Here is a 27435-nt window from a genome sequence, read left to right on the forward strand (position 1 = left end):
TGTAGGAGACAGCTAGGTGGTGTAGTGGATAAAGCACCAGCCCTGGATTCAGGAAGACCTGAGTTGAAATCCAGCTCAGAGACTTGACAATTACTGGGCAAGTCACTTAACCCCTCATTGCCCTGCCAAAAAAAAGAAAAATCTATACTGCAACTAGATAAAACTCCTACTTTAAGAAGATCTGCAGTAGATCTAAAAAGATATAGAACAGTTTGAAAACATATACTAATAGTAAAAATCCATTGAATGAATGCAGAACTACATTCATAGTTCTGTTCTTTTTTTATAACCAATGTTCTATTTTTTTACATATACTGCTCACAAATGATTTTTTCTTAAATTTCACAGCCTTTTAAAAAAATTTGTCCTAAACACAATATATGTATTTGTAGATACATACACATACACTCACACAGAGAGCCATATATTTTTATCTGTCATCTAATAAATCAAACTATAGCTATGAAATCAATCTTTTATGTATATAATCTCTGTAAATACTACCCAAAAAGAACCAGAAAGAATTAAAACAACAATCTATAAACTAAACTCTAAAGAACTTATTAATATCTCAGAATAACAATCACTCAATGGCTATTTTTAAGTTTTAGTTTAAGGTGTTCCTACCTTGGACAGCAAAGAAAATATATCTTCAAACAGCTATCACATTCAAGGAGCTAGCTCCCAGCTAGCATTATATTCTAATATGCAAGTTATAGAGTTTTGTGAGAATGGTTTGTGGTACAATGCAGTACAAACTCCAAATGATTTATAGTACAGTCAAAATCAAGCCTAACTTAAAAAAAATTTTAAAGAAAGAAACAAGAGAGAACACTATGCCAATGAAAAGCATATTAATTAGAAAAAGCATGTTCCTTATTATGGTGCTGATTATGATGCTAAGGCTTTCAAAAAATGTCAACTGCGTTTCTCTCAGGGACTAACTACCCTTGCATTAATGTAAAAGAATTACATAAAAGTTTAATGGAAAAAAGAATCTAGGTCAACCTAGATGAAATACTTTTTATACAAACTGTCAAATCCACAATTTAGATTTAAAAATAAACTAAACCCTCTGAATAAATTATTTTTCTTTAAAAAATGTAATATTTTATTTTCCCTCAACTGAACAAAAACACATTTTAACATATTTTTTTAAAATTTTGAGTTCTAGATTTTCTCCCTCCTTTCTTCCCCTCCCCCCTCACTGATGTTATACATGTACAGTCATGCAAAACATATATTGATATTAGTCATGTTGTGAAAGAAAACACAGACAAAACCCCCCAACCAACAAGAAAAACAAAGAAAGTAAAAATTAAAAAAAAAATAAGGCATGCTTCTATCTGCACTTGGGGTTCAGCAGTTCTCTCTTTGGAGAGAGGATAGCATTTTTCATCATAAGTCCTTGAGAAGTGTCTTGTATCATTGCATTGCTGAGAATAGTTAACGCATTCATAGTTGGCCCTTGTATAATACTGCTGTTACTGTGTATGATGCTCTCCTGATTCTGCTCATTTCACTCTGCATCAGTCCATGTAACTCCAGATTTTTCTGAAAGCATCCTATTCGTCATTTTTATCCCATCACAATCATAAATCACAACTTGTTCAGCCATTGGCCAACTGATAAGCATCCCCTCAGTTTCCAATTCTTTGCTACCTCAAAAAGAACTACTACAAATATTTTGTACACATAAGTTGTCATTTTCCTTTTTTATCTCTTTGGGATACAGACCTATTAGTGGTATTGCTGGGTCAAAGGGTATTCATGATTTTATAGCCCTTTGGTCATGGTTCCAAATTGTTCTTCAGAATGTTCACTTCACAACTCCACGAACAAAGCAGTAGTATCTCAATTTTCCCATATGCCCTCTAATATTTGTATTTTCCTTTTCTGTCATATTAGCCAAACTAAATGATATGGTGTGGTAACTCAAAGTTATTTTAATTTGCATTTATCTAATCAATAGTGATTTAAAGCATTTTTATATGACTATATATAGCTTTGATTACTCCATCTGAAGAGCCTCTTCATATCCTTTAATCATTAATCAATTGTGAAATGGCTCTTATTTTTATAAATTTGACTCAGTTTTCTAATATACTTGAGAAATAAGGCCTTCATCAGAAAAATTTGCTATAAAATTTTTTCACAGTTATGATTACTGTGTATTTCTCTCCATCCTATTTTCCCGTTTCTCCTATTTTCTCTCCTTTCTTCCTGTCCATCCTCAAAAGTGTTTTGCTTCTGACTACTACCTCCCCCAATCCACCCTCCCCCTACTTTGTATTATCCCATTACCCTCTTATTTTCCTGTAAGGTAAGATAGATTTCTATATCCAATTGGGTGTGTATGTGATTCTCCCTTTAAGGTAATTCCGATGAGATTAAGGTTCAAGTGCCCCCCACCCCCCATTTCCTGATCCACTCTAAAAGCTCTTTCATGCTTCTTTTATGGGAGATAATTTATCCCACTCTACCACTCCATTTCCCCTTCTCCCAGTGCCTCCCTATTTCTAACCCTTTAATATTATTTTTTTAGATATTATCCCACCATAATCAAATCAAACTGGTGCCCTCCTGGCCATGTAGACTAACAGAGTTAATAATGAGAAAGTTCTTACGAGTTAAAAGTATCATCTTCCTATGTAGGAATATAAACAGTTTAATCTTGCTGAATACCTTATGGTTTCTCTTTCCTGTTTACCTTTTTATGTTTCTCTTAGGTCTCATATTTATAAGTCAAATTTTATATTCACCTCTGTTCTCTTCATCAGGAATGCTTGAAAGTGTTCTATTTGATTACATGTCCATTCTTCCCCTTGAAGGATTACATACTCAGTTTTTCTGGGTAGGTGATAGCCTACCTAACTCCTTCACCCTCCGGAATATCATATTTCAAGCCCTCTGATCTTTTAATGTAGAAACTGCTAAATCTTGGTTTATCCCGACTGTGGCTCCATGATATCTGAATAGTTTCTTTCTGGCAGCTTGCAATATTTTTTTCCTTGACCTGGGAGTTCTGGAATTTGGCTATAATATTCCTGGGAGTTTTCATTTTGGGATCTCTTTTGGTGATGATTGGTGAATTCTTTTAATTTCCATTTTACTGTCTATTTCTAAAACATCAGGGCAGTTTTCTTTGACAAATTCTTGAAAGATGATACCTAGGTTCTTCTTTTGATCATGGCTTTTAGGAAGTCCAAGTTGTTTTTCCAATGAGACAATTCACATTTTTTTTTCATTCTTTTGATTTTGTTTTACTATTTCTTGATGTCTCATGGAGTCATTTGCTTCCACTTGTTCAATTTTACTTTTTTTAAAACATTTTTATTTAAAGGTTTGAGTTCCAAATTCTAGCCCTTCTTCCCCCTCCCTGATATGGTAAGTAATGTAAAACATTTCCATATTAGTCATTTTGTATGAAACAACTCAAATAAAAGAAAAAAAAAAGAGAAAGTGAAAAATAGCATGCTTCAGTCTGTATTCAAACAGTATCAGGTCTTTCTCTGAAGGTGAATAGTATGCTTCATCATTATTCCTCTGGGATTGTCTTGGATGACTGTCCAATTCTAATTTTTAAGAAATTATTTTCTTCATTAAGCTTTTGTACCTCATTTTCCATTTGGCCAATTCTGCTTTTTAAGGAGTTTTTCTTTTCAATGGATTTTTGTGTGTCTTTTACCATTTGGCCTATTTTGGTTTTTAAGGTATTTTCTCTTTTTCTTTTTTTTTTCTTTTGGCCAAAAGTTACCATGGGAATACAAAGATTCCCATCTATTGTATTTATTCTTTTTTAAAAAAATAATAAATATTTTTATTTATAATTTGGGGTTCTAATTTTTATCCCCCTTTCTTTCCCTTCACTTCCCCCTCTCTGAGGAGGCAATCAGATATGGGTTAAACATGTAAGATTATGGAAAACATTACTATATCTGTCATTTTGTACAAGAAAACTTGATTAAAAGAAAAGAAAATGAAAAATAGCATGCTTCAGTCTGTTCCATCAATATAGTTCTTTCTTTGGATGTGGATAGTATGTTTCATCAATAGTCTTTTAGGACTGTCTTAGATCATTGTATTAAGAATAGCCAAGTCATTTATAATTCTTCATCTAACAATATTGCTGTCTCTGTGCACAATGTTCTCTTGGTTCTGCTCACTTCACAATGCATCATTTCATACATGTCTTTCCAGGTCTTTCTGAAGTCATCCTACTTGTCATTTCTTATAGCACAATAATATTCCATCACCATCATACATCATAGTTTGTTTAGCCATTCCCCAATTGATGGGCATTCCTTTGATTTCCAATTCTTAGCCACCACAAAAAGAGCTGCTAGAAATATTTTTGTACAAATAGGTCTTTTTCTCTTTTGGGGGATATCTTGGTATATAAACCTAGCAGTGGTATTACTGGATCAAAGGGTATGCACAGTTCTATAGCCCTTTAGGCATAGTTCCAACTTGCTCTCTAGAATCACTGGATCTTTTCACAACTCCACCAACAGTGAATTAGTGTCCCAGCTTTCCCACATCCCCTCCAACAACCATTTTTGTTATATTTGCCATTCTGATAGGTGAGGTGACACCTCAGAGTTGTTTTAATTTGCATTTCTCTGATCAATAATGATCTAGAGCATTTTTTTCCATAGGATTATAGATAGCTTTGATTTCCTTGTCTGAAAACTGCCTGTTTATATCCCTTAACCATTTATCAATTGGAGAATGACTTGAATTTTTATAAATTTGATGCAATTCTCTATATTTGAGAAATGAAGCCTTTATCAGAGATATTTGTTTCAAAAGTTCTTTTCCCTGTTTTCTACTTCCCTTGTAATATTGGTTACATTAATTTTGTTTGTGCAAAAGCTTTACAATTTCATACTCCCTTAATTTGCTTATGGTATCTTTATGTGTAAATCATGTGGGGCAGCTAGGTGGCATAGTGGATAAATCACGGGCCCTGGATGCAGGAGTACCTGAGTTCAAATCTGGCCTCAGACACTTGACACTTCCTAGTTGTTTGACCCTGGGCACGTCATTTAACCCCCATTGCCCTGCAATAAAATAATAATAATAAAAAAATAAATTGTGTAAATCATGTACCCATTTTGACCTTATTTTAGTATATGATTTGAGATGTTGGTCTATACCTAGTTTCTGACATATTGTTTTCCAGTTTTCCCAGCAGTTTTTGTCAAATAATGAGTTTTTGTTCCAAAAGCTTGGATCTTTGGGTTTATCATATACTACATTACTACAGTTGTTTACTATAGTGTAATTTCAATCTATTCCATTCCACTGATCCACCTCTCTATTTCTTAGCCAATACCAGATTGTTTTGAGAATTACCACTTTATAATACAGTCTGAGATCTGGTACTGCTAGACCACCTTCTTTCGTATTTTTTTCACTGACTCCCATGATATCCTTGGAAATTTTGTTTTTCCAGATGAATTTTGTTGTTATTTTTTCTAGGTCTATAAAATATTTTTTTGATGGTTGAATGGTATAGCACTAAATAAACAAATTAACTTAGGTAGGATTGTAATTTTTATTATATTGGCTCTGCCTAACCATGAGCAATTAATATTTTTCCAATTGTTCAGATCTGACTTTATTTCTATGAAAAGTGTTTTATAGGGGGCGGCTAGGTGGCGCAGTGGATAAAGCACTGGCCCTGGATTCAGGAGTACCTGAGTTCAAATCTGGACTCAGACACTTGACACTTACTAACTGTGTGACCCTGGGCAAGTCACTTAACCCCCACTGCCCTGCAAAAAAAAAGAAAAAGAAAAAGAAAAAAAAAGTGTTTTATAGTTCTGCTTATACAGTTGCTGTGTCTGTCTTGGGAGGCAGACTCCCAAGTATTTTATATTGGCCACAGTTATTTTAAATGGAATTTCTCTTTGTATCTGTTGTTGCTGTTTTTTAAGGTGTCATTTTCTGCAGCATATTTTTGTGCCTACTTTACCAAGCTGTTGACTTTTTTCCTTTCTTGTATCACTCTCATTTCTTCTCCCAATTTTTCCTTCTACCTTCATTTCATTTTTTAAATCCTCTTTTGGCTCTTCCAGGAATTTTTTTGGGCTGAAATCAATTTGCATTTTTCTTTGAGGCTTTGGATGTAGTAGCTCTTACTTTGTTATCTTCTAAGTTTGTGTTTTGTTCTTCCCTTTCATCATAGTAATTTTCTACAGTCAGGTTCTTTTTATTGTTGTTTGTTCATTTTTCTAGCTTGTTTCTTGACTTTCAGGGAGGGGAAAGGGGCACTGTCCCAAACTTCAGCTTTTTTGAACAGCTGTTTTCAGAACTAGTTCAGGGGGTAAGAGGGGTGGGAGGAGTCTGTAAGTTTTCAGTTCTTCCAAGGTAGTATAATCCTAAGGAGAGGTGTGTTTACTAATCTCCTGGCCTATGCTCTGGTCTATGAGTAACCACATTCACTCTTTTCTTTTTTTCTAAATTTATTTTCTTTTCAATTCATGGAACAAAACAAGCATGTCTATAACACAGTACAACAACAAAAAAGAGTAATTGCACATGAAACCACAAATCTATCATGTACAATTTGCTATTCCCTCCAAACATACAAGAGTTATCATGTAAATTTCTTTTGTTTTTCTTTTTTTTTCTGCTCTCCTCACCACCTCCTGAGATGTCTACCATTAGATACAAATGCACAAGCACTCTTTTCTGCCCTGGAACTATTACCAAAATCTCCTGCTCCCCTGCAATTGCAAGTTATGGTTTGCCAGAGTTCCTCCTTATGTGAGATTGTGACCCAGATCCTAGTATGGACAGTACAACAGAGTCCTATACCCAATGTTGGCAAAGGTCCTCTTGTAATCTCCTTCTGATGAGCTGTCTCACCCTTACTGTGTGTAGGCTAAGAGCTCTGGAAGCCACTGCTGTTGCCACCGATTCAGTCACAAACACACACACACACACACACACACACACACCCAGACCCAGCACTGCTGCTCATTTGATGGGGCCCAGCCTACAACAACACAGTCCATGCTAGACTGTACTTTATTCTCATCCCAATGAAAAAGACCTTTCCTGCCGATCTTCTGAGTTGTCTTAGGAAAACTGCTTTACCACATACTTTTGTGGCTTCTGCCGCTACAAAATTCATGTTGAGGCATTATTTAAAGTTGTTTGGAGTGGAATTTGGGAGAGCTCAGGTGAGTCACTGCCTTTTTTCCTGCCATCTTGGTTCTACCCCCCAAACTCCTATTTTCCTAAACTTTTTTTGCTACATTCCAAAACTCTTCCGCTTTGTTATATAAATTATTATTTTTAAAAGATACTTGGAAATTTCACAAAGAGAATATGAAATTCTCTTTATATCTTAGCTTAAACACTGCTTTAAATGATAAATGAGTTTAACAGGTGATTTTTGAAACTTATTTCCAAATGTGCCTATGTTATTTTTTAGAAGGAAGAATACAACATATAAAATTTTAAATTTGCATTGCATTTTAAAAGTCAGCAAAATATATTAAAAGATTAAATTATGACACTTTTAAAAGTATTTTCAGGTCAGCAAATTGTAAAGAAATTCTATTTTTATTCCTCTTGATTTTTTTCTAATTCAACACACTTATTAAGTGCTTGAGGTGTGCAATCTAATTTTCAAGACAATGAGGAAGATGCAAAAATAAAATCAACATGAAAAAAAGGTGGAAAGGATTTCTAGACTAAAAAGAACATCAGTAAATGCAGAGATGTGTACTACGTAGAACAGCTTGGCTAAAGCATAGAGCATGTAAAAGAGCAGTATGAGATAAGACTGGGCAAAAGGCTTACGGCCAAACTATACTTCTATCAAAGTTCAGGACTTTTTCTGGTAAGCAGTGAGGAGCCACTGCAACAGGACAGAGGAATGTGAAATATGCTATCTGAAAAAGTTGGAGAATTCAGAAAGATGTGAAAACAAAAACTTGTTTTTTACCTTATTAAGGTCTTCTCTTTCTTGCTTTAGCATTTTTATTTGTTTCTCACAAGCCTTGATTTGTCTAGAAGCATCATCTAGTTCTCGTCTCATAGTACTAGCTTCTTCCAACCGTTGTTCTAGATGATCAGAATCTAAAACAAAAGATATTGGTCCTTATATAAACAGTACAATATAATTATTCACAAAGTAAGACTTTAAAATTTCTTTATTTACATGGAATGCTTAAGGTAGACATAGGGATGCCACATGAAACTACATGACAAACAAAATGCTTATTATTCCATTGCTAAATAGCATAATATCTATAAAAGTGCCTTAAGGCATGAATAAAAAACATGATTTAAATAGGCAGAGCACTGAATTTGGAGTAAGAAGACACAGGCTGAAATCTTTTTACAAATTCTTTGACTTCTCCATGCCTCGGTTCTCTTATTCATAAAAGGAAAAAAAAGGCCCAGATAATATCTTAAGATCCCTTTAAACTCCAAATCTAGGTATGAAGTCATTAAATATTAGGATTTAGTATATTGTTAAGAAGAAAACATTTAGTGCTTCTTAAATACTAAAAGCCCATCAGGGGTAGCTAGGTGGTGCAGTGGATAAAGCACTGGCCTGGATTCAGGAGCACCTGAGTTCAAATCTAGCTCAGACACTTGCTGTGTGACCCTGGGCAAGTCACTTAACCCTCATTGCCCTGCCAAAACAAAACAAAACCCCCCAAAACAAACAAAAAAAACCTCATCAACCAAAAAAAGAAAGGTTCTGTTCTTTAGACAATTGGTAATAAGTACTTCCATACACATAGCAAATGGATTTATTTAATTCAATTCAGTAAGCATTTATGATGTGAAAGATCTGAGCAAGGTGCTAGGGATAGAAAGACAAACAAAACAAACCAATTATTTGACCTTAAGAAGCATACAATCTACTGGGGGATAGAACATATAAATAATAAGTAATTACAAGGAAGGAAGGAAACAAGCATTATCTAAGTACTTATGATGTGCTATGCACTATGCTAAGCACGAGTGATAGAAATATAAGCAAAAAAGACAGTTCTTCCCCCTCAAAAGAGCTTATATTTTAATGGGGGAAAGGAACACACAAAAAGTTAAAAAGGGACATGGAAGTGGGAGAGGAAGGTACCTGGCATGGGATCATGGTTTTGAAATCCAGAAAGTAAGTAACAAGGCCAGGACAAGAATGAAGGCAGTCTGACCTTGGCCCTTCCAGAGAATAGAGGATACAAGAAAAACTCATTAATGGGAGGAAGAGAGACCTTGTGGAGAAATAGTCTGGGGTAAGCAGGCCACAGGGGGTACTTTCATAGTAAGGTTGCCTGAGGCACTAAGGAAAGTACACGAATGAGGAAGGAGGGAGCACTAACAAGAGAGCTGAAAAATATTTCCCATAGAATGGAGGCACTGAAATTAGTCTTGAAAAGAGCTAAGAATTCTAAGAGGTAGAAATAAAGAGGCAATATACTTCTGTACTAGAGAAGGAATATTCAATTTGAGAAATACTTCTCAACTTTCTTCTGCTTACTTCTCTGTATTTTAAATATTTTACTGATGTTCTTTTCAGATTTTTTTTTGCACCATGATCACTACCCATCCTTTCCTGTATTATAACTCTCCCCCAACAACCAAAAAGCCGTTTTATAAAAAATATAGTTGATCAAAACAAATCCACTCAATGGCTGTGTCTGAAAATGCTATCTCATTCTGTACCTAACTCTAGTTTACTATCTCTCAGCCAAGTAGAAAGGGAGCTTCATCATCAGCCCCTGGTCATGATTCACCACTGGATTTATCAAAGTTCTAAAGTCTTTTAAAACTGATCTCCTTTACATTATCAGAGGCATGAAATAATCATTCTCCTGACTCTCTATTCATTTCATTTGCCAAGACATTTTGCAACTGCTAGGCACCAACTTTTCTATATTTGCATTTCAAAGATTTTAACCAACTCCAGTCCTTTTAAAAAATGCTTAATTTAGGGGCAGCTAGATGGCACAGTGGATAGAGCACCAGCCCTGGAGTCAGGAGTACCTGAGTTCAAATCCGGCCTCAGACACTTAACACTTACTAGCTGTGTGACCCTAGGCAAGTCACTTAACCCCAATTGCCTCACTAAAAAAAAAAAATAAATTAAAAAAAAATTTAAAAAATGCTTAATTTTCTATCCTATTAACAATCGATTTTCTCCCTATAGTATAACATTCCTTTTTAAGGATATGATATTGTTAATTGAAAGTTTTTTTCTTTTGCCTTCTGATATGACTGTATCCTAAGATTTTTCTCTTTTATTTAACTTCCAAAATAGTCTTGTGTGATCTTGACCATGTTTCTTTTGTACTTGAACTCTTCTAGGATGCTTATAGTCTTTTTTTCTTTGATCTAGAAGTTCTGGCTTTTGGCTCTGACATTTCTGGTTGTGTTTACCTTTTTATTGGAAGTGAATAGAAAATTCTTTCTATTTTTATTATGTCTTCTGATTCTAAAATACATAGGTACTTTTCTTTTATAATCTTTTGAAATATGATATCCAGGTGGATTTTTTTGGGGGGGTGTCATGGTTTTCAGAAAGTCTAATGTTTTTTGGGGGGCAGAGCAATAAGGGTTAAGTGACTTGCTCAAAGTCACAGAGCTAGTAACTGTCGAGTCTAATGATTTTTAAATTATCTTTCCTTAACCTGCTTTCCAGGTCATTTGTTTTTGATAACCAATACTTTATTTACATGTTCTTCTAAGTTTTCAGCCATATTATTTTGTTCTACTATTTCTTGTTAACCTATGGTGTGGGGTTTTTTTGTTGTTGTTTTTTTTTTGCATTAAGAGTTTTTCTTTTATCTCTCATCTCCAGTGATAGTTTCTTCCAATTCTCTTGAATATGATGGAGAGTCCCTGCCCGATCCTATCCCCTCTACAATCTGGTTGACACTGACACTGAACTGTCACAATTCTTAACAGAGTGGAAAAGACTAGGCCCCCATTCTCTGTATAAATCCCTAGGTTCTGCCTCTTTCTTGTGACCAAGCATAGGTACTGGCCTTAGTCAAACCTCTGTCTTCTTATCCTTTCATAATCACCATTTAGGAATTGGTTCCATCTTTGTTGTGGCCATGACAAGTTTCAAACAAATGTCAGAAATCACGCTGGTCTCAGGTCTCCTGGACACTCCCCTCCAATAGGCAATCTGGTGACTGTGCTATCTCCCTCACTAGAGATGGCCCTTTCTTCTACTGTGGCTCTAATAGAAATGTTGGCTACAAGATTTTTTGGAGAACCCCGAAGTATGCACAAATGGCTTAGTCTCATCGCTTTGTACAGTTAGGTACCAAAGCCAGGTTCTATCCTGCATCATGGTCTTGAAAGACCAGGACTGAGTTCTAATTAACTTCAGCCCATTATTGGACATAAGGTTTGGTAAAAACTTTGATGGTACAACTCTATATAGATCCCCTTTAAGCAGTAATGTTTTGCATTCAAGGTGTAGCAGTTAACAAGAGCCAATTGTTAAATTTCAGTGTGAGCATTTATACCTCAGAAATCAGTAAACATTAAAATCAAGGTTTAATTTAATATTTAACTAACTATACTTAAGAAAATGATGGAGATAATAATTCAGATTAAAGTTAAAAGGATATCTATATCCATTAATAAATAAAACCAGAAACTAGTTTTATGAAAAAAATTAACAAAGATAAACCATAGTTTGATTTGATTTTAAAAAAGAAAACCAAATTATCAGTATCAAAAATTAAGTGAAAGAATTGCATTACCAATGAAATTAAAGTAATTATTAGATATTATTCTGCCCAATTATATGCCAATAAAACTGACACTCTGAAGTGAAATAGATGAATATTTACAAGTATAGAAATTTCTCAGATTAACAGAAGATGAAATAGATTACTTAAGCAATCCAATCTTAGAAGAAGAAATTGAACAAGCCATTATCAATGAGCTTCCTAAGAAAAAATTCCTAGAACCTAGAAATCCCTAGGATTTACAAGTGAATTCTACCAAAAATTTAAGGAACAATTATCCCAGTACTTTTAAAAAAGTAAATACAGAAGTTCTACCAAATTCCTCTTATGACACAAATATGGTTTTGATGCTTAAACCAGGGGGAGCAAAAATACAGAAAGAGAACTATAGACAATTTCTTTAATGAGTATCAATGCAAATTTAAAAAATGAAATGCTATCAAGGAGGTTAGAGCAATATATCACACAGATCATACACTATGATCAGGTGGGATTTATATCAGGAATGCAGGGCTGGTTCAATAGCAGAAAATCTATGGCAGAATCACATCAATAACAAAACCAACAAAAATCACATAATTATTCTAATAGTTGAAGAAAAAGGCTTTTGACAAAATTCAACACTCATTCCTATTAAAAATATTAGAAAACTTAAAATACGTAGTATCCATTTAAAACCAAGAGCAAGCATTATCTCTAATAAGATCAAAGAAGAAACAAGAATGTCCATCAACACCACTATTATTCAATATTGTACTAGAAATGCTAACTACAGCAATAAGACAAGAAAAAGAAATTGGAGAAATAAAAATAGTCAATGAGGAAATAATACTATCACTCTGCAGATGATATGATGGTATGCTTAGAGCCCTAGATAATCAACTAAAGAACCAGCTGAAACAATGACCAACTTTAGCAAATTTGCAGGATATAAAATAAACTCACATAAATCATCAGAATTTCTATATACTACAAACAAAATCCATTGGGGAGAGATAGAGAAATTTCATTTAAAAAACTGTATACAATATAAAATACTTGGGAGTTGTGGGGACCAATTTTTAATTGGGGAGTGCTAGCTAAGCAGCTCACTGCAATATTGGGGCAAGGAAGGAGACCGGCAGCCTCCCTCAAAACAGAACAAGATTTATTTTAACAAGAATGAACTTTAAAAAAAACCACACAAACAGGATCAGTAGGATCAAGGGAAAGGAAATAAAATGGGGAAAGGTAAATTATAATACCTGAAAAAATACCACCGCCCAGGAATCAGCTGAAAATACGCAGCAGAATGCCTGTCCCTTTCCAGCTTCCCCCTAGAATGCCCAATTCTCCTCCCCCAAACCTAGAAACACCCCACACAGCTCCAGCCAATGGGATGGCCGCTCTGACAGTCACATGACTGCCCTCACTAGGCTTCCAATCATTATAATTTTGCCAGGCCCAGGTAGGCATGTGAGTGGTGATGACGTGAGGTGCCAGAGCCCTGGCAAAGGCTACAACCAGTGGGTGGAGCACTGTGTGGTTTGCGGAGCCCCAGGCCAGTGCTCGCCTAGGCATAAAAACCTCAAATAACAATTAATTCTTTACAGAGTCTACCTGCCAAGACAAACTCAAGAACTATATGAACATGATTATAAGATACTCTTCAGACAAATAGGCAGATCTAAACAATTGGAGAAGTATTAATTATTCATGGGTAGTTCAAGCCAATATAATAAAAATGACAATTCTACCTAAATTAATTTACTTATTTGTGCCATACCAATCAAACTACTAAAAAATTATTTTATAGAGCTAGAAAAAAATAATAAGTTCCTCTGGAAGAACAAAAAGTCAAGAATATCAAAGAAATCAATGAAAAAAATGTAAAGGAAGGCAGCCTAGCTGTAACAGATATCAAACTATATTACAAAGTGGTAATCATGAAAATAATCTGTTACTGGCTAAGAAATTCACTGGTGGATCAGTGAAATTGATTAGGTGCATAATACATAGAAGTAAATGACCACAGTAATGTAGTGTTTGATAAACCCAAAGATCCAAGCTTTTGCAGTAAGAACTCACCATCTGACCAAAATTTCTGGGAAAACTGGAAAGCACTTTTGAAGAAAGTAGACAGAGACCTATATCTCATTTATCTTTAACCTCTCTCCCTGTCTCCTGGCTGCTTCCTTACTGGCTACAAACAGGCTCATGTGTCCTCTATCCACACAAAAAAAATGTCACATGATCCATCCATCCTCACTAGCTATCATCCCATATTTTCCCTCTCTTTTGTGGATAAACACCTTGAGAAGGTAAAGACATACAATAGATGCTTTCATTTCCTTTCTTTTCACATTCTTCTTAACTCTCTACATTCTGATTTTCAATCTCATTATTCAACCTAAATTGCTCTCTCCAAAGTTAAAAATGTTTTGTTAAATGCCAAATCTAACTGCTTTTTCTCAGTCTTCATGCTTATAGATCTCACTGTGGCTTTTGACACTTTTGACAACCCTCTTCTGTCTAGGTTTTCATGACAGTATCCTGGTTCTACTCCTTGGATCTTAGTTTCTATGTATAAAATGAAGAAGCTGGATCAGACGATCAATAAATTACCCTACAAAGTTTTACAGCACATGATCTAAATTAGAAAAAAAAATCAATATCAGAAATATAAAAATATCTTAAATGAAAAAAGAATACTTGAAAATATTAAAGGGTTATAGGAGACAGTATTATAAATTTTAAGCATCATCTATAATTTCACTCTGCTATTAGTATAACACTGAAGAAATTATATTTGCTAATGGAGAGCTTTCTGTCTACCCCCCCCCAAAGTATTAATAATGGATAATGGACAATGGAAATTTACCTGTTATTTGTTTCCTCAACTTCTCAATTTCTTCTTTTAAGTTTTTTATTTCTAAATCTTTGTTTGCAGTTAATGGACCATCTACAGTTGAATACTGCAGAGCCTGGACTGTCTGTGTTGATTCTGTAAAAACAAAGAAAAATAAGATAACAGTGACTCACATGCATTTCATGAATGACATTAACAAATATGTGGAAAAATCCTTGCAGAGTTAATGACAAAGTCCAGACATAATAGTATTATGACTACAGTAAAATATTCACAAATGTTTTCATTCTTGCTATCAAATACATATGCCTAATGAATTGAGGAGGTATCCTGTCCATAACTTGACCCAATACATAACTCAGGAGCATCACTCTACTTTGGCTCCAGTGGCCTTCTCACATTGGCATTTTCATCACTCCTAAGGTCTCTTTCTCAAATTACTAAATTTCTCCCCAGACCTCGATTTGAGAAAGCACTCACACCAGCCATCCTTCCTTCAAACAGAGACAAGCACATATCTCCCATGATTACTTTTTTGCCTTTTCCCTGAGATGGTAGGAAAAACAGAATAACACATGGATAGTCCCCTTTGGTATACTTCATGGACCAGTCCAACTGGCTTTCATACTATTCCTCATGTTAGGGGTTCCATACTTGTTCCTTTGCACAGGCTGTCCTCCATCGCTATACTATACTGGCTACATACTTCCCATCTTAGAATAGAGCTAGTTTCATTCAAAGCTCAGCTCCAGTCTACCTCTTTCTAGATACTTCTAACTATTAATACTTTCTTCTATCCCTTTCCTATTCCTGTTTATTTTGGACATATTTGTATATATTTGGACATATGTGTATTATATTCATATATTCCTGTTTTCTCCCTCTTCAGAATATAGGTTCCTTAAGAACAGGTACTATTTTATTTTTGTTTCTGGCTATCATATAAGAAGTGCTAGTGTCTAGCTATCATATAAGAAGTTTTTAATTAAGGTTTGCTGATTGTTTGACAAATCTTCCTCAAACTTCTATCTTATAATATTAGCTTGGAATGAATGTTTGCTTAGTAGTTATCCAGAGCAAAAATTAAGCTTTTAAACTAAGAGTTCTATCTTTAGGTACAAATAGCATAACAATTATTTTTCACTATTGACACATTCAATTTCTTTTTTAAAAATTCATGATTTTCAATTAACAAAGAAAAATTTTTTTTCTTGTTCTGGCCTCCTCCTACTAGAAAAAGAAAAACAAAAAACAAAATCCTTATAACAAACACATTTAATTTAACCAGTTGGATATAAGAAATATATTAGGCTTTAAAACCTAAAAGCATCATGTCAACATAAATAAGGATAATTTTTCTGTAATAGTAAAAATTCATTAAAATATTTTATTATCAGGTATAAAAAAATACCACACAAAAATTCTGAATTAATCTAAGCAATGTATATAACAACCTAACTCCAAAGAGTGGCAGCACTACCTTAAAAAAAATTCTTTACCTTGAAGCTTTCTACTAAGTTCAAGTTTTTCCTGTTCAAGACGTCTTATTCTCCGTTCATAAGCTTCAGTTGCTAAGCTGTCCTCCAAAGTTCGCTGAATATTGACATCAACATCCATTGAGGGAGGTCCAGCTGTGACTCTTAAACAACTTCGATCTGAAAGAACACTGGAAAAAAGGGAAAGCGACTTAGCATCATTTTGAGATGAAAAGCCTGAAGATAAGTAAAAATAAGGTTTATTATTTATAAAAGAATTTTACTATTTAACAATCTAGACTAATGAGGAAAATTTAAATAGAAAAATCAACCTCATTTACATAGTAGAAACATTTTAATGAAAACATCAAAACTCTAAATTGCCCTTTGAAAGTGATATATAAAGTTAAAAAAAAGTCTGGCTCTTTAAAGAATAACAAGAATTTCAATCAACATAGTTACTTGAAAGAATTTCAATTAACATCACCAACATTTGTTATATAATTCCATTGATCAGAATGATATTCAAATGCATATTGGGTTTTTATTTTTAATTAAAAAAAAATTTGCGGGGCAATGAGGGTTAAGTGACTTGCCCAAGGTCACACAGCTAGTAAGTGTCAAGTGTCTGAATCCAGATTTGAACTCAGGTCCTCCTGAATCCATGGCTGGTGCTTTATCCACTGTGCCACCTAGCTATCCCCCATATTGGTTTTTTAACTACAGATAAACAAATGGATCCGTGATCACATCTATTTGAAGGTTCCTTAATAACTCATCCATGCCTAAGCATCCCATGTACTTTTCTTTTCCCTGTGAAGATGTTTATGTTAAACTCTGTTGATTGGTTATGGCTCTCTCAGAGAAGAATATTTAGTGTTCTAGAGCTAAATGTAACTGACGATGCTATCCCTTGTTTTTCAAGAAATCTTAACTAGGGAAGATGGTGCAATAAAAAAAGAAAATACTGGGCTATGCAAAATTCCACTCAGGATAAAAAAAAAATCACCTCAAAGTGAACTTTGAGCAGCAGAAATAATGCAAAGCAACTGGAGAAGACTTCTGGAAAGACCTGACTTCCAGGGAACTAGGAGGGAACTAGGTTAGGCCCACTGAACTCCTCCAGGCAGACTCCCCTAAATTAGCAAACAACAAGCCTTGGGGTCACCTAGGATTCAGGAACTTCTACCTCAGAAACAGTATGGGGGTAGGACAGCTGAGCTGGGGAAGATTGAAGGATCCTCCACTGTTGTGGAACACCAGGCCCAGTTGTGGCTACCAGATCCAGCCTGGGTTATGGCTAGAGGCAAGGATGAGTGAGCACATGCCCCTTGAGTGTGGTAGCAGAGGGGCAGGGACCCTGCAGGAGAGCAGAGTCTCTGGTTTTGGTTGTAGGGCAGAGGGGTGAGCTAAAGTTTCCTGAAAGGAAAGGGACTGCAGGAAGAAAGCCATCTGCTGTGACAGAGTGGCTGGGAGTCCTAGCCTTGACTCAGGAGCAGAGAAGAATGCCTGAGGTAGGGAACTTAGGCAGAAGAAACAACGGAATGAGAAACCTGAAACCTGAGGCATCATTCCCCATACCTTGGAACTAGAATGGACTATAATAATATTCCACTTCAAACAAACAAATAAATAATGAATAAGCACAGAAGAAAGAACCAGACCAAAGATAGCTACTAGTGGGATAGAGGAGATCTGGGTTCTTACTCAGAAGAAGATAGTGAAGTTTAAAAAAAAAAACAAAAAAACATTTCTACGATCCAAGACAATTCCAAAGAACTCATGATGGAAAATGTTCTCCACATCCAGAAAAAAAGAACTGGGGATTCTGAATGAAGATTGAACCATACTGTTTCTACTTTTGTTTTTGTTTTAACTTTTTTGAGGATTTTCCCTTTTGTTCTGATTCTTCTTTCACAACATAACTAATGCATAAATATGTTTAATGTGATTGTACATATATAATCTATATCAGATTGCTTTCTGTCTTGGGATGGGAGGAGGGAAGGGAAGGAGGGAGAAAATTTGGAACTAAAAATCTTATGAAAACAAATGTTGAAAACTATCTTAACAAGTAACTGGAAAATAATAAAATACTTTTATGATAAAAAATATTCCTACTTCAAAGAATAATATCAAATGGTTGCAAGCCCAAAAAAAGAGTTCTTAGAAGAACTTAAAAAGGTCTTTAAAAATCAAATAAGAGGGGCAGCTAGGTGGCGCAGTGGATAGAGCACCAGCCCTGGAGTCAGGAGTACCTGAGTTCAAATACGGCCTCAGACACTTACTAGCTGTGTGACCCTCGGCAAGTCACTTAACCCCACTTGCCTCACTAAAAAAAAAAATTCAAATAAGAGAGGATGAGAAAAAATTAGGAGAAAAATATAAGTGCAATTCAAGAAAATCAAGAAAATTATGAAAAGAAAGTCAACCAATTGGAAAAAGAAATCTAAAAACTTAAGGAAAAAATAACTCCTTAAAAACTAGAATTTAGTAAGTGGAAGCTAATTGTTATAATACACCAAGAAATGATAAAACAATCAAAAAATGAAAAAAATATGGGGCAGCTAGGTGGCACAGTGGATAAAGTACCAGCCTTGAATTCAGGAGGACATGAGTTCAAATTCGGCCTCAGACACTTGACACTTATTAGCTGTGTGACCCTGGGCAAGTCACTTAACCCCAACTGCCCCACCAAAAAACAAAAAAAGAAGAATGAAAAAAAATAGAAGAGAATGTCAAACACCTCATTAAAAAAAAATTATCTAGAGACCAGATAAAGGAGAGACAACATAAGAATTGTTGAACTACCTGAAAGTTATGATTAAAAGGAGTCTAGATATGATATTGAAAGAAATCATTGAGGAAAAATTGCCCTGAAGTTCTAGAACAAGAGGGTAAAATAGAAATAGGAAAAATCCATCTGTCACCACCTAAAGAGATCTCAAGATGAAAACTCACAGGAACATCATAGGCAGTTTTGAAGCACCCAGGTTAAGGAGAAAATACTATAAGCAGCAAGAAAAAAATTTAAATGCTGTGGAACTATAGTCAGGATAACATAAGATCTACCAGTTTCTACATTAAAATATGGAAGAGCTTGGAACATCATACTTTGAAAAGCAAAGGAGCTGGGTTTGTGACCAAGAATAACTTACCTAGCAAAACAGAGTAGTATAATCCCAAATGAAAAAATGGATATTTAATGAACTGAAAGACTTTCAGGTATTTGTGACAAAAAGAGCAACACTCAATGGAAAATCTGACATATAAGATACAGGAGCAATGTAAGCTAAACATTAAAGACCAATTATGAGGGACTCAATAAGGTCAAACTGTTTACTTCTCATATGAGAAAATGTTATCTATATTAATAAAGATGTTATTACTTGGGTACTTTTAAGGAGCATACACAGAAGGGTTGTAGTTGAGTTGAATATGATGGGATAATCTAAAAAATAAAATTGGGTACAGGGAGGCAAAATGATAAAAAGTATCTACCTAAACCCATCATCAACAATTATTTGTAACAGGAATAAGTTAGAAGCCTTTCCAATAAAATCAGGAGTGAAATAAAGATGTCAATTGTCACTGGTATTATTCAATATTCTACTAGAAATGCTAGCAATAGCAATAAAAAAAGAAAAAGAAATCGAAGGAATTGGAATGGGCAATGAGGTGTTAAAACCATCTCTTTTTGCAAACTTTGGGTTCTCAAAGGTTTTGCCTACTGAGTACAAGATCTGGCAGGTTATCTACCATGTTGGAATGGAAAGGCTTAGAGTTTGAATCTGATAAAAAACAAAGCCAATGGTTTTCTGAGGACCAGCCTACCTAATTACTTGATGATGAACTCTTTAGCTGTAACAACCCATGAAACAAAGAATGATACATAATAGTCCCTATCCTGTGCGGACCCTTTCTGATTCAACAGTGACAGTGGCAGAGGGGCAGAAAAAGTATCACAAGATGACAAGGAACAGTTTTTAGAGCATCTACAAGCTTAAAAAGATAAGACTGGCTGGTTAGATGCCAAGAACGAGGGAGAACAGGTACATAGCGAGAATCATACTCTAGATAGTGGTACACTTGTAATGTCAGGGAAAACCAAGGAAGGCCTCTATTATGCTCAGCAGACACGCTGGGATGGACTTTTGGAACAAGATGGACAAGAATCCTATGGGATGGGTGGGTCACAGCTGGGCTGTGACTTGCATGACTGAAGAAAACTGAGTCAATGAGATCACAGGATACATTTGAGAATTGAGTATAAAATTTAACGTGGCTATTGGTTCTCTAAATGTGAGCTTACACTGTTCAACATCCAAGGAGTGAAATATATAGCTGGAGGAACTGAATTATATCAATCTTAAAACTCTCACAATAAACAAAATGAAGGGGAGAAATCAAGTTGTAGCTTAATGGAAGGAAGGTTCATAGTTTCTCCTCAGAAAGGCAAAGAAAGGAATCGATAGAGTCAATTCTACTATAAAACTATGGTTAAAAGGAAACAACACAGGATGGGATAAGACCACAAGATAACTGTAGATTATGCACTGTATCTGTTGTAAAGAATGAAGAGATAGAAATTTTATTTAGAATTCATTAAAACCCTACAAATTATGGAACTATGCCCAAAAGGCTATAAAGCTGTGCATACCCTTTGACCCAGCAATACCACTATTAGGTCTTTTTCCCAAAGAGATCATAAAAAAGGGAAAAGGACCCATATGTACAAAAATATTTATAGATGCTCTTTTTGTGGTGACAAGGAATTGGAAATTGAGGGGATGCCCATCAACTGGGGAATGGCTGAACAAATTGTAGTATATGAATGTAATGGAATACTATTGTGCTGTAAGAAACAATGAGCAGGAGGAGTTCAGAGAAACCTGGAAGGACTTACATGAACTCATGCTGAGTGAGATGAGCAGAACTAGGAGAATATTGTACACAGTATCAACAACATTGTGTGTTGATCAACTGTGATAGACTTGACTCTTCTCAGCAATACAATGATCCAAGATAGTTCCAAAGGACTCATGATGGAAAATGCTCTCCAAATCCAGAAAAAAAAGAACTATGGAATCTAGATGCAGATTGAACCATACTATTTCTATTTTTTTTGTTGTTTTTCTTTTTTGAGGTTTTTCCTTTTTGCTCTGATTCTTCTTTCACAGCATGACTAATGCAGAAATATGTTCAATGCGATTGTACATATATAACCTATATCAGATTGCTTGCTGTCTTAGGAAGGGGGAGGGAGGGAGAAAAATTTGAAACTAGAAATCTTATAAAAACAAATGTTGAAAACTATCTTTACATGTAACTGGAAAATAATAAAATACTTTTATGGAAAAACCCTCCAAATTAAATAAATTTATACTTTCAACATTCATTGACCTCAAAGCAAATTTTCCTTATAGATTTTTAATAAATTCATACATGAATAAGAAATATTTCCAAATATTTTAAGAAGAAATTTTTAAATATCAACTTTTCTGTAAGGAGACTGAGGGAAATACTGAAACTGAGTTAATCTATTCAATAATAAAATCTTTTAGATAAAGTTATATCACCAACATTTTTAAAATTAGAATGATCTCTACTAGATCATCTTAGATTTTTAAAGATTAAATTAATATAATTTTGCTTTTAACCTAGCAAAACTTTTTTTAAACATTTCAAACTTACCAGCTGCTAGTATATGTAAAACCAACAAATGGCAGATGGTGACCAGAGAATGCAGTATGAGTTGGAGGGGGCATTGTTTCCTGAGAAGGAAAGAACACAGGATGAATGAATAAATATTACCTGCAGAGTGTGTCACAGAAGTTAATTTATATTAGTATATACTTTAACAAATCCAAGACTACATTAGTATTGGTACTTCACCCCTCTGAGAGTAGACTGTAAACCTTCTATGCCATAGTCGATTATCTTTCATTATTTGCTAAGGCAAAATAGATTTCATCACTTGGTATTCAGCTTTCTGTTAACAAGCCTACCCAGATTTAAATTGCTTCTCAAAAGATAGTCAGTAGTTACCTGGGGAAACAATATTCTAGATGTTAATGGGACTGTGAGCAATCAACTGCCTTAGCTCTTTACAACCAGTGAGAATGCTATGCTCCTTGTCATCTGGCCACCAGCTACTTACATGCCCAGCCTGCCTGGTCCAGGACCAGAGACTCCCATACTTTTCCATAGCTCAGTGATAATCAAATCAATGTCCCAAAAGGTGTTTATCCTGACCATAGCTCCACAGCATTACAATGTTGTTGTCTTTTTTTAACCCTTGTTCCTTGTAGTATTTTCTCTTTAACCTGGGCACTTCAAAACTGCCTATATTATTCTTTTTTTTTTTAAGTCAGTTTTTTGTTTTTTTATTTTTTAATTTTGCAGGCAATGGGGGTTAAGTGACTTGTCCAGGGTCACTGAGGCCAGATTTGAACTCAGGTACTCCTGAATCCAGGGCTGGTGCCTTAACCACTGCGCCATCTAGCTGCCCCCCTATATTATTCTTAATCCTAAAAAGGAGATTAATTTCATTCCTGATGTGGTGGCAGAGAATTAAAAAGGAAAGAGATCACAATGGCAAAGATGATAAAAGAAAAAAATAGACAAGGTTCAAAGGATTGTGAGAAGACACAAATAAACTATGGGTAGAGATGTAATCTAACTATTCTGAAGAAAAATTTAGAATTCTACTAGAAAAGTCACTAAAATATAAATACCCTTTGGCCCAGAGACAATACTGCTGGTCATATACCACAAAGAAGCAAAAGACTGTGGAAGGAAGGGAAAAAAACCCAACACTTCCACTCCTCAAACTGTGTTATAAAGCAGCAATCAACAACACTATTTGTAACATTTTAAAAAGTAGAAAAGTGAACATTAGACTGGAAACAATCTGAAATAATAAAACAATTAGTAATACAGTGCCTATTAAATGTAGTAACATAAACTGCTTGAGGAAGAACTCTCTATTTGACAACAATTACTAAGAAAACTAGAACGCAGTCTTCTAGAAATTATGTTAAGATGAACATCTTATACCACATAGCATAATAAGCTCAAAATGAATATATTTTGAATATTAAATATACTATAAAAAATAAGATAACTACAACAGATACATTGCACAGCTTTGCTAAGATAGAAATTCTTTTTTAATTTCATTTTATTTGTGATATATAATTATATTTATACATATATCAAACATAGATATAATATATACATGACATATATAATGTAAAATTTCTACATTATTACATTTAGATTTACCTAGATATATTCTAATACATATAACTTAGTATTTTAAATCTTAAAATAACGTGTACATATCAATTCATATAAATAAATGACAAATTTGTTCAAATATAATTACCACATAAATAAGACCTAAATAACTAATATATGTGCAACATATATATATACTTTTGTGTGTATATAAATACATATCTATCTCTTGAACCCTTCCCAGAACACCCCTCCCCTATCTTAAAAATTTTTTTTTCCAGATTAAAAATTTTTATTTAGATTTTTCTGTTCCAATCTCTATCCCTCCTTTCCTCCCTCCCCTTCCCCCTCCCTGAGGCAGCAAACAATCCGATATGGGTTATACAAATATGGTTATGGAAAACAACATCATATTTGTCACAATGAAAGAATGTGAAAAATTGAATGCTTCAATCTGTTCCATCAATATCAGTTCTTTCTTTGGAGGTGGATAGTATGTTTCATCAATATTCTTTTGGGATTGTCTTGGGTTAATGTATAGTTGAGAATAGTCAAGTCATTCACAGTTCTTCATCAAACAATATTGTTGTCTCTGTGTACAGTGTTCTCTTGGTTCTGCTCACTTCCCAATACATCATTTCATACATGTCTTTTCAGGCCTTTTTGAAATCATCTTGTTCGTCATTTCTTACCGCATAGTAATATTCCATCACCATCATATACCACAGTTTGTTTAGCCATTCCCCAATTGACGGGCATTCCTTTGATTTCCAATTCTTAGCCACCACAAAAAGAGCTGCTAGAAATATTTTTGTACAAATAGGTCTTTTTCTATTTTGGGGGACATCTCTGTGATATAAACCAAGAAATGGTATAACTGGATTAAAGGATATGCACAATTCTATATCCCTTTCGGCATAATTCCACATTGCTCTCCAGAACTGCTGGATCTTTTCACAACTCTACCAACAGTGGACTAGCATCCCAGTTTTCCCACAATCCCTCCGACAACCAATATTTTCCATTTTCGTTATATTTGCCACTCTAATAGGTGTAAGGTGGTATCTCAGAGTTGTTTTAATTTGCATTTCTCTGATCAATAATAATCTAGAGCATTTTATATGATTATTGATAATTTTGATTTCTTTATCTTAAAACTATTCAAATACTTTGACCATTTATCAATTGGGGAATGACTTGTACTTTTAAAAATTTGACACAGTTCTTTATATATTTGAGAAATGATCTTTTATCAGAGATATGTTTCAAAAATTCTTTCCCAGTTTTCTACTTGCCTTGTAATCTTGGTTACATTAGTTTTGTTTCTGCAAAAGCTTTTTAATGTTATATAATCAAAATGATCTATTTTACATTTAATTTTATTCTCTATATCTTCTTTGATCCTAAATTCTTCCCCTGTCCATAAATCTGACAGAGAGACAATTCCATAGTCCTTTACTTTTCTTATGGTCTCATCCTTTATATATAAATCATGTACTAATTTTGACTTTATTTTAGTATATGGTGTGAGATGTTGGTCAATACCTAATTTCTTCCATACTGTTTTCCAGTTTTCCCAACAGTTTTTGTTCCAAAAGCTTGGATCTCTGGGTTTATCATATACTACATTACTATAGTAATTTACTATAGTATAGTTTCTATCTATTCTATCCCAATGATCTACCTCTCTATTTCTTAGCCAGTACCAGATTGTTTTGATAATTACTGCTTTATGGTATAGTTTGAGATCTGGTATTGCTAAACCACCTTCTTTTGTATTTTGTTTCCATCGATTCCCATGATATCCTTGAACTTTTGTTTTTCGAGATGAATTTTATTATTTTTTTTTCTAGCTCTATAAAATGTTTTGATAGTTTGATTGGTATAGTTTGTGTGGTATAGCACAAAATAAATAAATTTAGGTAGAATTGTCATTTTTATTATGTTGATTCTGCCTACCCACGAGCAATTAATATTTTTCCAATTATTTAGATCTGACTTTATTTTTGTGAAAAGTGTTTTGTAGTTGCAGGATACAAAATAATTTCACACACATCATCAACATTTCTATAGATTACTAATGAAGTACAGCAATAAGAGATAGAAAGAGAAATTCCATTTAAAATAACTATGGCCAATATAAAATACTTGGGACAGCAATTATATGACCAGAACTACAAAACACTTTTCACAAAAATAAAGTCAGATCCAAATAATTGAATAAATATTAATTGCTCATGGGTAGGCAGAATCAATATAATAAAAATGACAATTCTACCTAAATTAATTAATTTATTTAGTGCTGTACCAATCAAACTACCAAAAATATTTTGTAGAGCTAGAAAAAACAATGATTTTTTTAGTTGTATGCCGAATTCAGTGATCTCCTTTTTCTCTATTTTAGTGATATAAGTGATTAGTGATATAAATTTTCCCCTGAGAACTGCTTCTGCTGCATCCCATACATTTTTATACATTGTCTCATCACTGTCATTTTCTTTAATGAAATCATCAGTTGTTTCTGTGATTTGTTCTTTGACCCATTTATTTTTTAGGATCAAATTATTTAATTTCCAATTAGTTCTTAATCTCACTTTCAATTGTGCACTATTAAATGTAATTTAATAATTTTTATTGCATTATGATCTGAAACAGATATGTTTATTATTATTTCTGCTTTTCTGCATCTGGTTGTAAGATTTTTATGTTCTAATACATGGTCAATTTTTATGTAAATCCTATGTACTGCTGAGAAGAAGGTATATTCCTTTCTATTCCCATTCAATTTTCTCCAGAGATCTATCATATCTAATTTTTCAAGAATTTTATCAATTTCCTTAACTTTTTTCTTATTTATTTTTAGGTTAGTTTTATCCAGTTCTGAGAGGGGAATGTTACAGTCCCCCAATAGGATAGTTTTATTATCTATTTCCTTATGTAACTCATTCAACTTCTTCAAAAATTAAGATACTATACCATTTGGTGCATATATGTTAAGTATTGATATGACTCAGTTGTCTATCGTACCTTTCAGCAAAATACAGCTTCCTTCTTTATCTCTTTTAACTAGATCTACATTTGCTTTTGCTTTGTCTAAAATCATAATTGCTACCCGTTTTCTTTGCATAATAGATTTTGTTCCAGCCTTTTACATTTACCCTGTGTATCAATCTGCTTTAAATGTGTTTCCTGTAAACAACATATTGTGGGATTTTGTTTTTTAATCCATTCTGCTATCCACTTCTGTTTAATGGGTGAGTTCATCCCATTCACATTTAAAGTTATGACTGTTTATTTCTTTCCATGCTATTTTCCACCCATTAATTCTTCCACTCTGCCCCCTGACCTTCTCCTTTCCAACAATTGTTTTACTTATGATCACTGCCTTCCCCAAAATCCCCTCCCTTGTATGAGTTGCCCCACACCCTTCTATTATTACCATCCCTTTTTGAACTTTCTTAAAGGTTAAGATAGATTTCTATATCAAACTGAGTGTGTTTGTTGTTCCCTCTCTGAGCCAACTTTGATGAGAATAAAGTTTAATCTTTGCCCATGTCCCCCCATCTTCCCCTCTATTATTATAGTTTTTTTAATATGCCTCTTTGTGTATGTGTGTATGTTTACCCCGTTCAGTTTCTCCCCATCTACTTCTTCCCTGCAATTTCTTTTACGCCCCTTAATTTGTTTTCTAGGGTGTTATATCATCGATGTTACTTTTTGATCACACCCACTATCTACATATACTCTTTCTCTTTTTTCCTTTTGGTGAGGCAATTGGGGTTAAGTGACTTGCCCAGGGTCACACAGCTAGGAAGTGACTCCTGACTCCAGGGCTGGTACTCTATCCAATGTGCTCCCTAGCTTTCCCGTATAAATTAGTCTATGGTTTGTTTTGTTTTTGTTGGGGCAATGAGGGTTAAAGTGACTTGCCCAGGGTCACACAGCTAGAACATGTCAAGTGTCTGAGGCAGAATTTGAACTCAAGTCCTCCTGAATTCAGGGCTGGTGCTCTAACCACTGTGGCACCTAGCTGCCCCCCATATACTCTTTTAAATCATTCTTATATTACATTTTTTAAATTTACAAATATTATCATACCCTAAATATTACTTTATGACCACAAACTCTTTAT

General features: G+C 34.3%; 1 protein-coding gene across 25 annotated transcripts in view; it reads right to left on the reverse strand.

Moving 5' to 3' along the window:
- Window positions 1–27435, reverse strand: part of CDC42BPA (CDC42 binding protein kinase alpha) — a 351215-nt gene that overhangs the window by 109586 nt on the left and 214194 nt on the right. For all 25 annotated transcript variants that reach the window (XR_006356412.1, XM_044004678.1, XM_044004682.1 and 22 more), the window contains 4 exons: window positions 21756–21835; window positions 16086–16252; window positions 14599–14721; window positions 7964–8097 (listed from right to left, as the gene is read on the reverse strand). Coding sequence is in view for 24 of the 25 variants with exons in the window: in XM_044004678.1 (XP_043860613.1) it covers window positions 7964–8097; window positions 14599–14721; window positions 16086–16252; window positions 21756–21835 (504 nt within the window). In the remaining variant the exon portion in view is untranslated. The remainder of the gene's footprint in view (window positions 1–7963; window positions 8098–14598; window positions 14722–16085; window positions 16253–21755; window positions 21836–27435) is intronic.

Source organism: Dromiciops gliroides, chromosome 4 (assembly GCF_019393635.1).
Source record: "Dromiciops gliroides isolate mDroGli1 chromosome 4, mDroGli1.pri, whole genome shotgun sequence".
Lineage (NCBI taxonomy): Eukaryota > Metazoa > Chordata > Mammalia > Microbiotheria > Microbiotheriidae > Dromiciops > Dromiciops gliroides.